This window comes from Spea bombifrons, chromosome 3 (genome assembly GCF_027358695.1).
Source record: "Spea bombifrons isolate aSpeBom1 chromosome 3, aSpeBom1.2.pri, whole genome shotgun sequence".
In the NCBI taxonomy this organism is placed as follows: Eukaryota; Metazoa; Chordata; class Amphibia; order Anura; family Pelobatidae; genus Spea; species Spea bombifrons.
Window position 1 is genome coordinate 117,971,618 of NC_071089.1, and position 12,565 is coordinate 117,984,182.

At 47.0% G+C, this 12,565-nt stretch overlaps 1 protein-coding gene across 1 annotated transcript; it reads left to right on the plus strand.

The window, feature by feature from the left end:
- Window positions 1-3,780: 3,780 nt before the first annotated feature.
- On the plus strand, window positions 3,781-4,563 carry LOC128484181 (transmembrane protein 171-like). Its single transcript, XM_053460499.1, has one exon. It carries the CDS (start codon window positions 3,781-3,783, stop codon window positions 4,561-4,563), a length of 783 nt encoding a protein of 260 aa, XP_053316474.1.
- Window positions 4,564-12,565: the final 8,002 nt, after the last annotated feature.

The following is a 12,565-nucleotide window of genomic DNA, read 5'->3' on the forward strand; positions in this document are numbered from 1 at the left end:
CAGAAATTCCCGGCGGGATACGGTCGGAAAAATAAAGAACATTCACTGTTTTTTTTTTCCCGGAAAGTCTGGAATGGGTTTATGACTGCGTTCCTCTCCTTGCTGGCATTTACCCTTCATGGATCCAGCTGAGGGTGATGGGAGTTGGCGTTACACATTCTTCGCGCGCAACGTGAGCATCCAATACATCGATGTTTTCACCGAATCCGATGTTTTTCTTTTAAAAAAAAAAGGTCAGGGATGTTCCAAGATTGTGCCTTCCTGATAAAGATTCATAAATCCTCCTTCCCAGATAATTCCGCGAGCGCCCGGAAGCTCCAAGACTCCATGAACCAGAATTCACGCGAAATGAGAGGCCCGGCGGATGTGTTCCTAGGTGGCAGGTCGGGGGCCGCAGTGAGTGGCCACTGGCCGTGTGACATCTCGTATCCATCATTGGCGGCCACCAGCCTTAAAGTGCCAGAGCCGCCTCGTCATCCCTGTGTGCCTACAACATTCGAACTGGCCAATGAGAGACTCTGTGATCTGAGGTGGTGCGGTTAGAGTTGGGCCAATGAGAAGATGGAGAAGGTGATCCTGCCATGTTAGGTCGCACCTTCCTTAACTCTCCAGTCAGAAGGAACATCTTGGTCTCCTCCGAGGAGAGGAGATGGCAGCCATCTGGCCAAAAGAAGGCCAGTCCCTCCTAGAGCGGGACACTTGGGAGATATGTGGCAAGGTTCATGGAATTATAAATAAATAAATTATAAATCTATAAATTGGGCCAGGATGAGCTTTTTTTGTCACTTTTATGTCTTTCTGCTGGAATTTCAGCGATTTTCGGTCATTCGAGGACAGAGCATGGAAACCTGGACGCGATGGAGACTTTGCGTTTCACACTCGCCTCGGTAGCCGTCTCTCCTGCCCCCTCGGGTCCGTTCCCGTGACGTCTCCGTTAGCGGCTTCTATCTCAAGCTGCCTACGAGAGCTGCGCTGATCCCAAAGTTCCATTTTACTGACTTATCTAGAATTAAGAGCGATCCCGCGGGACGGAGAGCCAACACCGCAGACGCAGGGGGCCCGAATTCCTCCACGAGACATCAGCTGCGGCCTCCAAAACCTCACAGAGCCCGAAGAATACCCCCTGCGCATTAACCCTTTAACAGACAGAGAGATGCGCAGGAAACTTTTTTTTTCCTCATTCAGAATGCCAAAGACACTGTTGTAGTTAAACGGAACAGCCTCCCAGCAGAAGTGGTAGAGGGTGATACAGTAAGGGTATTAAACATGCAGTGCAATTAATGTTTTCTCTCAGTGGGACGGCAGCTTTAACTATTACAAAGCCACTTGTGTAAAACCTGCTGCGAGAACCCGACGGCTTCCCACCCGCCGTCACAGTTTAGTAAATATCAAGCACGGTCCTAGTATAGCAATCATTTACATCAAACGCTTACAGGACGTAATTCACCTTTTACAGCCATTTAGCCCCAAATAAAGTCAACATTTCCATCATTTTTCCTTTTAAGGCTCCCTTCTATTATTATTTATTGCTTTATATAGCGGCACCGTATTCCGCGGCGCTGTACAAGAGGCAAACAGGACATAACATTGTCTATGACATAACTTGGACTAACAGAAACAGGAAGGTAAGACGGGCCCTGCCCAAAGAGCTTGCAATCTATTCTAATTGTAATAGTTCCAATCCGGGTCGGCTGCTGTATCCATTATTTTCCATAAAGAAGGGGATCATGCAACATGTAATCACGCACAGTTATAACCACATGTGGTGCTCCCGCTCCCTGCAAGGTACGCAGCGACAGATCAAGAGGGAAAAAAAAAATAAAAATAAAAAGGCAAAAAACATGAATTCCGGAATTCTACGAATAACGGCTCAACGCTTCTGATTTCAAACGGACGGCCGAGGACCTGCGATGTGTTAGACGCACCGGTTACAGGACTTTAGATATTCCCAATGCGGATAAAAATCTACGTGGCCTCCAGGAATTCCATTTATAAAGTAAAACTACGTGATAATCAATAAAAAGCCTAACTACCAATAAAAAGTTGTGTTTTTTGCATTTTGTTGGTCATCTATATTTTTTTAGTGTGAGAGTCAAGACATTTTGGGTACAGAAGGTGTTATTTTGCATGTTCTGAAGGTGAGATATCTGATTATTAGCCTCCTATTAGCCCTTATTTAAGGTGCTGTCCCACTGAGACACCTCGCTGTCCTGGTTTGGTGGGCTGGCTGGGGACGATCTTCTGAGCTGTAGAACGGGAAAGCAGGAGCCAGCAATGCCGACAGACGCAATGTAACAGACGCTTTATGCATTTTGGCTGGCTGAACATGATGAGAGTCACGTTTATCACATATCCATCCCCATTGTTCCAGCGATAATCCGATTGATTTATTTGATCCCCTATCAGCTCTTTTTACTCTAGCTGCTGCTGACAACTCCCATCATGCTCAGGTGCTCTACGTGATGACCATCTCGTCATCATGGTTTCATTTATAACTATATTATAAGACTGATTTTTTAACACAACTTGAATCAGTCCCTGGTCTTGTTTTATCTCTAGGACCTAAATGCATGTTTAAATACACTCTACTACTTCTGCTTGGAGGCTATTCCATGTATCTACCACACTCTTTGTTCAAGGCCAAAGACAATATCACAGCACATAGCGCTGACAAGGGATAGAATGGACGCCAGAATACCGACAAGACCATAACGCCTCTTTACAGAGAAGGGTCGTCGTACCTGAACCCGCAGCCTCCGATAGACTCCATTCACAAACATCTTTAATTCCGTAGCGCTGTACAACGGGCAATACGTCTATACTTGGACAAGGCTAACAAACCAGACACCCCGTCGGCTAGCAAGACGAGGACCCAGAGAGAGAGACAAAATATAAACAAAATCAAAGATAGCAAGAAGAATTTAAAGAGCTAATTTTACAAGAATCTATATTTATAATTCTAATCTATAATTTATATAGGAATTGGTAAAATGGCCCCCAGAAATCAGGCAAACGGGTCCCGCATGAAAATGCTACAAACTAAAATAATAGACATACATAAAGAGGGAAAAGACTCCAACGTGGCAGCTATCGGCCAATTTTTTCAAAATATAAAAGCTAAACACGAGCACCGCCAAAGCGTCAATACATCCTCGGTCACAAAGGGTAACAAAAATAAAAAACAGTCTGGTCATTAAGGGGTAATTGTCTTTTATTAAGTGTAAACAGGGTTTCTTCTCCTGTCCAAGTATCCTCAACATTGTCATCTATGAACAATCTACGAGTATTTCTGTGAAGCATGCGCAATGTCAGAAGAAGCCCTTACTTCTCAACACTGCAGAAAGTCTCTTTGGAACAAACCACTTCGTGTAAGGAGAGGGGGGGTCATGTGGAATAAAACATTTGTGAGGTAGAGGAGCTGTGTATTGGCCCTGAGGATATTTGGAAACAGGACAGAACACCCCTATGGTCCTTGCACTGTGGTACAGCCTGCCCTGACTGTGATGTCATAGTGCTGTGATGTCACAATGCTGTGATGTTCTGTAAAAGCACATCCAGACACTGTGGTTGTTTCAGATTGTGAGCAGTAGCAGTACTGAGCATAACAGTTACCTGTCCACGACAGGCAGCGAAATCGCGATTTCTATTGACTCTGAAAAGATAAAATAGGCAGAGATTAAAAGGCCTTCATTCGTGTGACGGAACACCCGGCACATAGGCGCGAGTCTCTGCACCTGAACATCTTTGACTGACACCCGACAGATACACGTTTCAGCCATCATGGAGCGCACTTGCTTCGGCACTCCTGGCCCTCGCACAAGCAGCAGAATAACATTCGCGCTGTGTGTATTTGGCTGGGCGCTCTTATGCGGCGGATCTCTACTTTCTGTCTATGGGTTCGCGACATGCCAGTCCGACAGCTGTATCGCCTACAAGGTGACGGGCCCGGTACTTGCCGGGTTAGGGCTGGCATGTTTAATAATGGCGGAGTTTACTGCCCAACGAGAGAGAAGGAGGGAATTAGAAGGAGACCCGACGGATCCAGATAGCAGCTTCCTCTGTGGGAAAAGCCGGCAGCTTGCGCAGTTCCTGATACTCGGGATGCTGTTACTGGTTTGCGGGGTAATAGTTTGTATCCCAGGACTTGTGGTTCCAGCCTGCAAACCGGCATCCAACACAGACAAACCCCCTAAACTCTGTGCAGCTCGCTTAGTGCAGGTAATCGCAGTCGCACTCGGCTTGTGTTACTGGCTGGCTGTCTGTGTGATCAGAAGCCGTGGTTGTTCAGCGAGCAGGGAGTCTCCTTCCTACGACAGCATCGATTTGGAAAGGGGCGACAATGATTCCGGCGGGGAAAATGAACACGACGTTCCATGGCTGCGCGGGACGACCGTACAAAACATCAACGAGTATTACCCTTCGGAGCCGCCTCCAACATGCGAGGACATAAACCCTACTGAGCCGGATCCTGAAGAGAGTTCATCATCATCATCATCATCATCGTATCACTCGGTTTCCCAATCATCGGAGTCGAGTGACTATGAGCTCGCACCAGGACCCTAAACGTGGAAAGTCTGAACTATTGGGGGGGGTTTTTTTCTAACATTTCGACTCAGTACGGAGTTTGAGCCGGAAGCGTCACCCAAAACATCACCTCTGACGATATCCAGGTCTGCAGATAAAGGACTGAAATCAGACCGGGTTTTTTGTCAGTGCCGGCACCGTACATGACGCCTGTCGAAATGTTTTTTTCCCCCCCATGAGACTTCCGCCTTAAATAAGGGATAAATAAAATGACATCTTTTCATGGTTGCCCCTCAAACAGTATCTGTGTGTGTTTGTGTGTTTGTGTGCGTGTGTGTGTGTGTGTGTGTGTTTGTGTGTGTGTTGGATGTACCGCGTGTACGAGGTCACATTATCGTATGGAATCTATAACATAAATCTTTTACATGTGAATGTACGAATCTAAGACGAGACAGACGACTGATTAAGGTTTGACTCTTCACAGCAGGAGAAACGGGCGACTAGAAACTGATTGGTCAGGAAGTTATTTTAAAGCCTTTCTATAGCCCCTCCCCTGGCCACACCTCTAACCACACCCCTAAAACAATAGTGTCTCTCGTTGGCAGTTTAAATTGCGCAGAAATGATTCCCGCCTTTATTATGTGAATGCATGCGCCGGGCGTTCGGTGAGCTCGTATTACCCATAAGCTGCGCATTTATTGCCCTTCGCTGTCATTCTCACAAAAAAAGCCTCTTTAAGTCACTTTCCGAAGCGCTCTTCAAATAAAAGGCCGAGTGCGATTACTGCAAGAGCCGGCTCGGGACTCTTTATTACGCCATCAGATCCATTACTAACGGAGAAGAGGAGCAGAGGCGGCTTCATTACTCGGTTCTAACAGAAGATGTTTGCGCATCATCGGCGCGTCCGCGCATGTTTCAGATTATTGTTATTTTATATTTAATAAGAGAGAATGTACAATGTATCCAATCCAGAAGATGCAGCGTCCATTCTATGTCATTGTTATATGGGGTTACGTCACAATGTAACAAAGAGTTAAAGAAGTTAGTGAGTGTGTGTCGGAGAGGGCAGGTAAAGCTGAGTGGCCCCCCGGCCCTTTCGCCCCATTGGTGATTAACATATCCTAATTAACTCACCCTAACACATGCTTATACATACACACTCGCACCGAAACATACTCTATCCCGCATCACTCCATCAATCACAGCTCACACCTTGCCTTCCCTGATACACCGTTCCTGGGGGTGACGTAACATCGCGTTTTGTGACCCCTCTGCGTTTCTGCATTGGTGGGTGGGTTGGTCCAAGTGTTTGAGGAAATGTTACAACAAGAGGTTTTATTTTACTGAGAGGGTGGTAGATAAGCGGAGCTGCCTCCCAGCAGAAGTAGTAGAGGGTATTAAACATGCATGGGATAGACATACGGCTCCTGAATCTAAGACGAGACCAACGACTGATTAAGGTTTGAGTCGTTACAGCAGGAGAAACGGGTTGAATAGGTGCGATTTTGCTGGCACATTTGGCACAAGTTGTCATTTTCCGGTTTTATGGCGTAGGATACACCCCCGCTGCGTGACATCATGTCCCGTGAACGCTGAGGTCACGGACAGAGCTCCACCAACATGACCTAACCGTAAGGAAATTCATAGGCTTTGCTTTAAAAAAAACCAAACCAAAAAAATCCTGTTAAAATGATGTAATAGATGGTGTCGATGACGTCAGCGGCCTGGGTTTTAGAATATTTTTAAGGACACCATAAACAAAATCCCCAAAGGCACGGAATGTAGGGGAATAAATACAAAGGGACGGGCCCGGAGACGGTCTAGACGCGGTATCACAGACCGAACGCTCAGACGCCTATAGGGGGCGATAGAGCATCAGAGACGGCCGCAGACAAGGGGAGATCGCAGACACGCGCTGCACGGCATTCTAGATGAACGGAGACGGTCGGACGCGGGGAGACGCGTGGGGAACCGGAGCGCAGGTTGCGGGGTAACAGAGAGCGGGGGTGGGAATACAGACGGGGCAGCCCCGGTGAACGCGTGGCACGGTAGTTGGCCGGCGTGCTTCTTTGCCATGGGCCACGCAGGGACCTTTTGACCGGTGCGATGGCGGGACCGCAGACTCGGGGTTTGGTGCTCGCTAGCTGGTAACGCGTGGCAGGACCGGGGTGGAAATCGGGATTCGAGTCCGCGGAGACGGGAAACGGTGTGGGGTACGGGAGACACATCGCCGACAGAAGAAGACTACCGCGCCGGGTCTCCGCTGCTGATGGTGGGGAAGGAGGCGGCCGATCGCCAGAGCTGAGCACCTGTCCGGCCGTACCTGTACCCGCAGGTGAGTTAAAGGGACGGCCGCGATCTCTGCGCTCGCTGCCCGTCGCTCTGCATGTCCCAAGCACATGGCTCCGCTCTGCAGAGACACCCGTCTGGCTCACGCGATTATTTAACCCTCTGACTCCCGGAACTCATTGACGGTTACCCCCCGCCGCAATTTACGGTCCCTCCAACCTGCTGGTTAACCGGATACTTGCTGGTGCGGAGCGTCCGGTTCACACCTGGAACACCTGCACGTGCTTTGTGACCTCCAAGTGACACCTGTCACGTTAGTAACCATTTAAGAACCAGAGAGGTGAGCAAAGGAATGACTGGCGTTCAAATTAACCATGTAAACGCCAGGGGGGGAGAAATGCTGGTGCCATAGACATAAACGATGGGGGAATTATTCTGCATCTGGCACGGAAGGGTTAATGAGGCATTATAAGCGCTTTGCAGTCCCTGGCAGTCAGAGGGTTAAGAGAACATTTTAAGATAATATTAACTATTTAGACACTTGCCTAATTAAAGCACTAGCTAAGGAGTAGAGCAGTACAGAAGGTTTATGTCTGCGTTTCAGCGATCTGTCCTGGCGCACAGCACTGAGTATACTGCTTGCTAAATCAGAAAGCTGATGGGGCAATCGTTTGGCGATCTGGTGGCTGATTTGAAGCGCTGGGTTCGGATGTCGTAATGTATTTAATGTCTATATGCCTGTACGCTCGCCTCTGATATGTACTAGTGTTATTATTTATTGATTTATATAGCGCCGTCATATTCTGCAGCGCTGTACAATGGTTAAACTAAACGCGTACTTAGAACGTCATGTAACAATTTGGCTTTACAGAAACAAAAGGTGAGCATGGCCCGGGCCAAAGAGCTTACCATCTAGGACATTATAATATATAGCGCGGAATCTTCAGTTTAATGTTGATAAATGTAAAATAATGCACTTGGGAACCACAAATGTATTCATGCTGTAGAATTTATACCCCATGCTCTAAATTCCAGATTAAACCCGTTCCTCTCAGAGATTTTGTGTGGTTTTGGGGTTTTTAATTATTATTATTATTTTTTTTAAATAAATTAGAATAAACTCATAAAGCAGGACAGTGAGACTGCTTTGAGGGACAATGTCCAAAAAGGTGGGACTGTCCTGGGATAAATGAGACACTTTGGAAGTATGCTGGGTACTTGGTATGTGATCTGTCTGCATGACAGAGGTAACTATTTCTGGAGAAATATCCCAATCTTGTTTTGGGAAATAAACCTTAAGGAAGCGCTTGCCACATAATTTTATTATTATTACATTTAAATTGAGTTTTCAAAACAAATTAAATATAATGTTTTTCAGGCAGCTGCATATCTGCATAGCTGCCGTTTGTATGATTCTCGCTCTGTTATCTGATCCCCGATCTACTAAACCTAAACTCCTTATCATACTGCCTGTGGGGAACGATAGAATGGCTCGGTCTTAATCACCCAGTCGGACTCTCTGACTAATGAAAGCCTATGGGGGAACGGACTTCATTAGAATTGCCATAAAGCATCAGCTTAGTGAAAGTCGCCCAATATATATATATATATATACAGCCCACAAGCCGTCATTGGATTACGTTTCCCGCGTAGCCACGAGGAGTCAGAAAAACATTTCACAAAATAAAAAAGTTTCACGTTAGGAATAATTTGGATTTTTTTTCCCTCCTACAACTTATTGTCATGAAGCTAGAATGTATTTTTTGCGCTATGTTGAGTTCGCTTGTGAAAACGTCATTTTCAAGATTTTGGGGGGGAATTTATTTATTTATTTTTGGCATAAATTCAAATAAGGAAAAGTCACGAAAACATCTGGTTTTATTCGCTGTTTTTAAAAATTCCCTAAATAAACCTTGAATGGTTAAGACTTGGCAAGAGTCGGATTTATTATTATATTTCTGATAGTGTTTTCGCGTTGGAATAATTATTTTCCATGGTGGGGGGGGGATAGCTGAGCCTTCGAATGCGATGCTTTTTTTTACGTTAGGACGTAAATGAGAGGTACAATGAGTGCGGATGTATAAGATACCTACCAACAGTCCTGTTTCTTTGCGGGAGAGTCGGGATTTCAGGCGCTGTCCTTGGTAGCTGTCCTGGGTATCTATGTTAGTGTGTGTGTGTAAGCGTGTGTTAGCATAGGTGTTAGAGTGTGTGTGGCATATATGTGTTAGTGTGTAAATATGTGTGCCAGTGTGTGTGTTAATCAACCGGGCAGGGGGTAGCCCACCCCCGTGCCCCTGACCATACCCACAAAATCACTAATGGGAGGTCAGAGCGGGGCTTTAGAGCAACTCTTGGCCAGAATGGGGACGCCATAAATATGGCCGCCGCGTGGACATGCAAGGCTGACTGATATGTTTTTATACTCAGGCAGTGTGTAGTGGGTATCCTCACCACGCATGGCAATGCTAATAAAGTCCGTTCCTCCATAGACTTTCATTAGTCATATGGTCCTCCTGGGTGATTAAGATCCAGGTATTCTATCGATTCCCACAGGCAGTATGATAAGGAGTTGGGGGGATTCTCTAGTAGATTGGGGCTTGGATAACAGAGCGAGATTTGATATGCAGCTGCCTGAAAACATTATATTACGGGGCAAAAACTGCAAGTGGGGTAAAAAAGAAAACAGAGCGATATTTTTGAAAAACCTGAAGTTAGGAATAAAACACGAAAGGAGTTTCCCTTTAATGAAAAAAGGGCAGATGCCTCTGACTATTTTTTAGCCCTAAATGTTTTTCCAGCGTGCTTCGAAGCTCCGTATAGAACAAACGTTTGCAGGATTTATAGACTTAATCTTTAGTCTCTCTGCGAAGAATGCTTTTTCAGCCCTAAAACATCTTGATTTCCTTGGAAGGATAATTACTATCGCTATCATTAATGGAAGAGATATATTGCTGATATCGGAGGGTAATATTTCCGAGGGAGATGCAGAACACATGCTATTTAACGTCCGCCGGCTCTTTCCTAACAAAGCCAGCCGGATAGAAATGTCTCAAACGTTCTGAAAGGAAAAAGATAACCCGTCACATGCCATACAACTTCACCGGGACAGTGACGCGTGTGTGACATCATAGCGTAGGAACAGTCGAGCCCCTAGAACTTTGCTGCATGCAGATCGGAACAGGCATTCTAATGTTCTTTCTACAAAATCCTTTTAACTAGAATGAGAGCTCTACTGAGCATGTGCAGGAAGTGTATTGACGAATGCTTCCTGTTTGCAGTAGAGGCAGCTGGGGGCGGAGTTACGTGATAAAGAAGTCTAATTTTGTAGCTCAAATAACCAAGGAATGCCTGCATTGATTTTTATGCACAGGACTGTATAGAATCTAATATACATTTACCCTGAAATTGGGCCTTGAGTAGAGCGGGTGAGGAGTATTACGGCTTCACTCTCGCCCCAAATTACACGCAGACATTATGATGTCCTGATTGTGTAACTTTTGATTTGGGCATTGGACAAAAGCAGTTGCCGGGGGTTCTGGAAATGAAGATATTTTGTCTGTTGTCGGCATCGGTGTGACATCAAGTACTAGCCAAGTAGTCAAGGGATTGTCCTCGTTGTTGTCCAATGGTGGTGACCTCTTGAAGAGACATTACAAAAGTTTGGCTTTTCTCCTCAAACAACGCAGGGGGAGACAGGAAGTGGCTTACAACTTCCTGCTTGGGCGATCAGTGGGATTCCGATGCAAACTGCACCGAGGGATCATGGGAGATTGGCTGGGGAATCTGCATGGAACGTCCCGGCTATGTCTTCGGTGGCTGTATATCCAAGTAACGTAAGAGGAGATAAAAATACCAGTAATAATAACGTTGTTTTTCAGTTTCAGTTATGGTTTTCTCTCTCTGAAGTCTGAGCTTCTTCCCGTTTCACTTGTGGTTGAAGGGTTAAAAACCATTAACAGAATTTTGGGCCCCGTGCGGCGTGCCTGAAATAATCCTTAAAATAGACACCGAAACGAGAAAACGGCTTTATTATTAGGACATGAAAGCGGTAAGACGTTCCGCCTAATGCTGCCGGCGCTAATGATTTCTAATGGGCTTTTAAAGGATCGCTTCACTTCGTTGGTTTGTGACAACAGTCGCCCCCTAATGCAAATTCAGCCCGTGTCTGCGCTCGGCGAGCGCTGCGCATGCTGTCTCTTAAAAGGCTTGCGTAATGCTTTGAAAATCACCGAAGGAACTGAGATAATAACCAGATGCGGACTTCTTAAGAGGCTCTTTGTACCTCGCTCGGAATCCTTATTGTATTTTAAGCAAGGTACGTTGGATCCATGAATAACGATCGCATCACGGTGTTCACATGTTGGCCGATACCGTCTGCCGGCAGCGATATCACCTGCCAGCGTAATACCCTGACCCGTCGAAAATCTGACCGTAATATCCTCCAAATGGGACGTTTCTTAATGTTTTTTGTTCTTAATTTGGGTTGAGTTGAAGGACATCGGTGTACACCGTATAGAACTTTCTGAACAGTAAAACCAAGCAGCTCTGAAGATCCGATAACCTGGTTCCTTCTGTTCTAGATGAACATCGCTGGGTCTATCCAGAAGATCGCTCTTGAGTTAATTCATTTATAAAAAACCATACTTTTTAATTCACTAATATAGAGCTGAAACAACGAATCGATAAAATCGATAATAATCGATAACGGAAATCATCGATAACGATTTCCGTTATCGATTAATCGAGTGATCAATTCGTTGTTGGAGCACTCGGCTCCTTTTACTTACCTCCGCGAGCGTTCCCCGCTTCTGCTACACGCTCTGCAGTCTCCGCCTTCTTTTAGCTACGTGACGGATGTGACGCGTTCCGGAGGTAAGTATTCTTCATGTCTATGTGCACGGATCGCACAGAGCCACTCGCACAGAGCGAATCGCTCTGTGCGAATGGAGCCACTCGCACAGAGCGAATCGCTCTGTGCGAGTGGCTCCATTCGCACAGAGCGGTTCGCTCTGTGCGAGTGGCTCCATTCGCACAGAGCGGTTCGCTCTGTGCGAGTGGCTCCATTCGCACAGAGCGGTTCGCTCTGTGCGAGTGGCTCCATTCGCACAGAGCGGTTCGCTCTGTGCGAGTGGCTCCATTCGCACAGAGCGGTTCGTGAGTGTGGGTGCAGGGCAGAGTGGGGGTGGGGGTGCAGGGCAGAGTGGGGGTGGGGGTGCAGGGCAGAGTGGGGGTGGGGGGTGCAGGGCAGGAGACTGGGTGCAGGGCAGAGTGGGGGTGGGGATGCAGGGTGTGAGTGTGGGTGCAGAGCAGAGTGGGAGACTGGGTGCAGGGCAGAGTGGGGGTGGGGATGCAGGGCAGGGTGTGAGTGTGGGTGCAGGGCAGAGTGGGTGCAGGGCAGAGTGTGAGTGTGGGGGCAGGGCTGGGTGCAGGGCAGAGTTAGAGACTGGGTGCAGGGGCACAGTGCAAAGTGCTGGGTGCAAAGTGCCAGTGCTGGGTGCAAAGTGCCAGGGCTGGGTGCAAAGTGCTGGGTGCAAAGTGCCAGGGCTGGGTGCAAAGTGCAAAGTGCTGGTGCAAAGTGCTGAATGCTGGGTGCAAAGTGCTGGATGCAAAGTGCCAGGGCTGGGGCAAAGTGCTGGGTGCAAAGTGCCAGGGCTGGGTGCAAAGTGCTGGGTGCAAAGTGCTGGGTGCAAAGTGCTGGGTGCAAAGTGCAAAGTGCTGGGGCAAAGTTTCTTGAACAGTAATAGTCCAC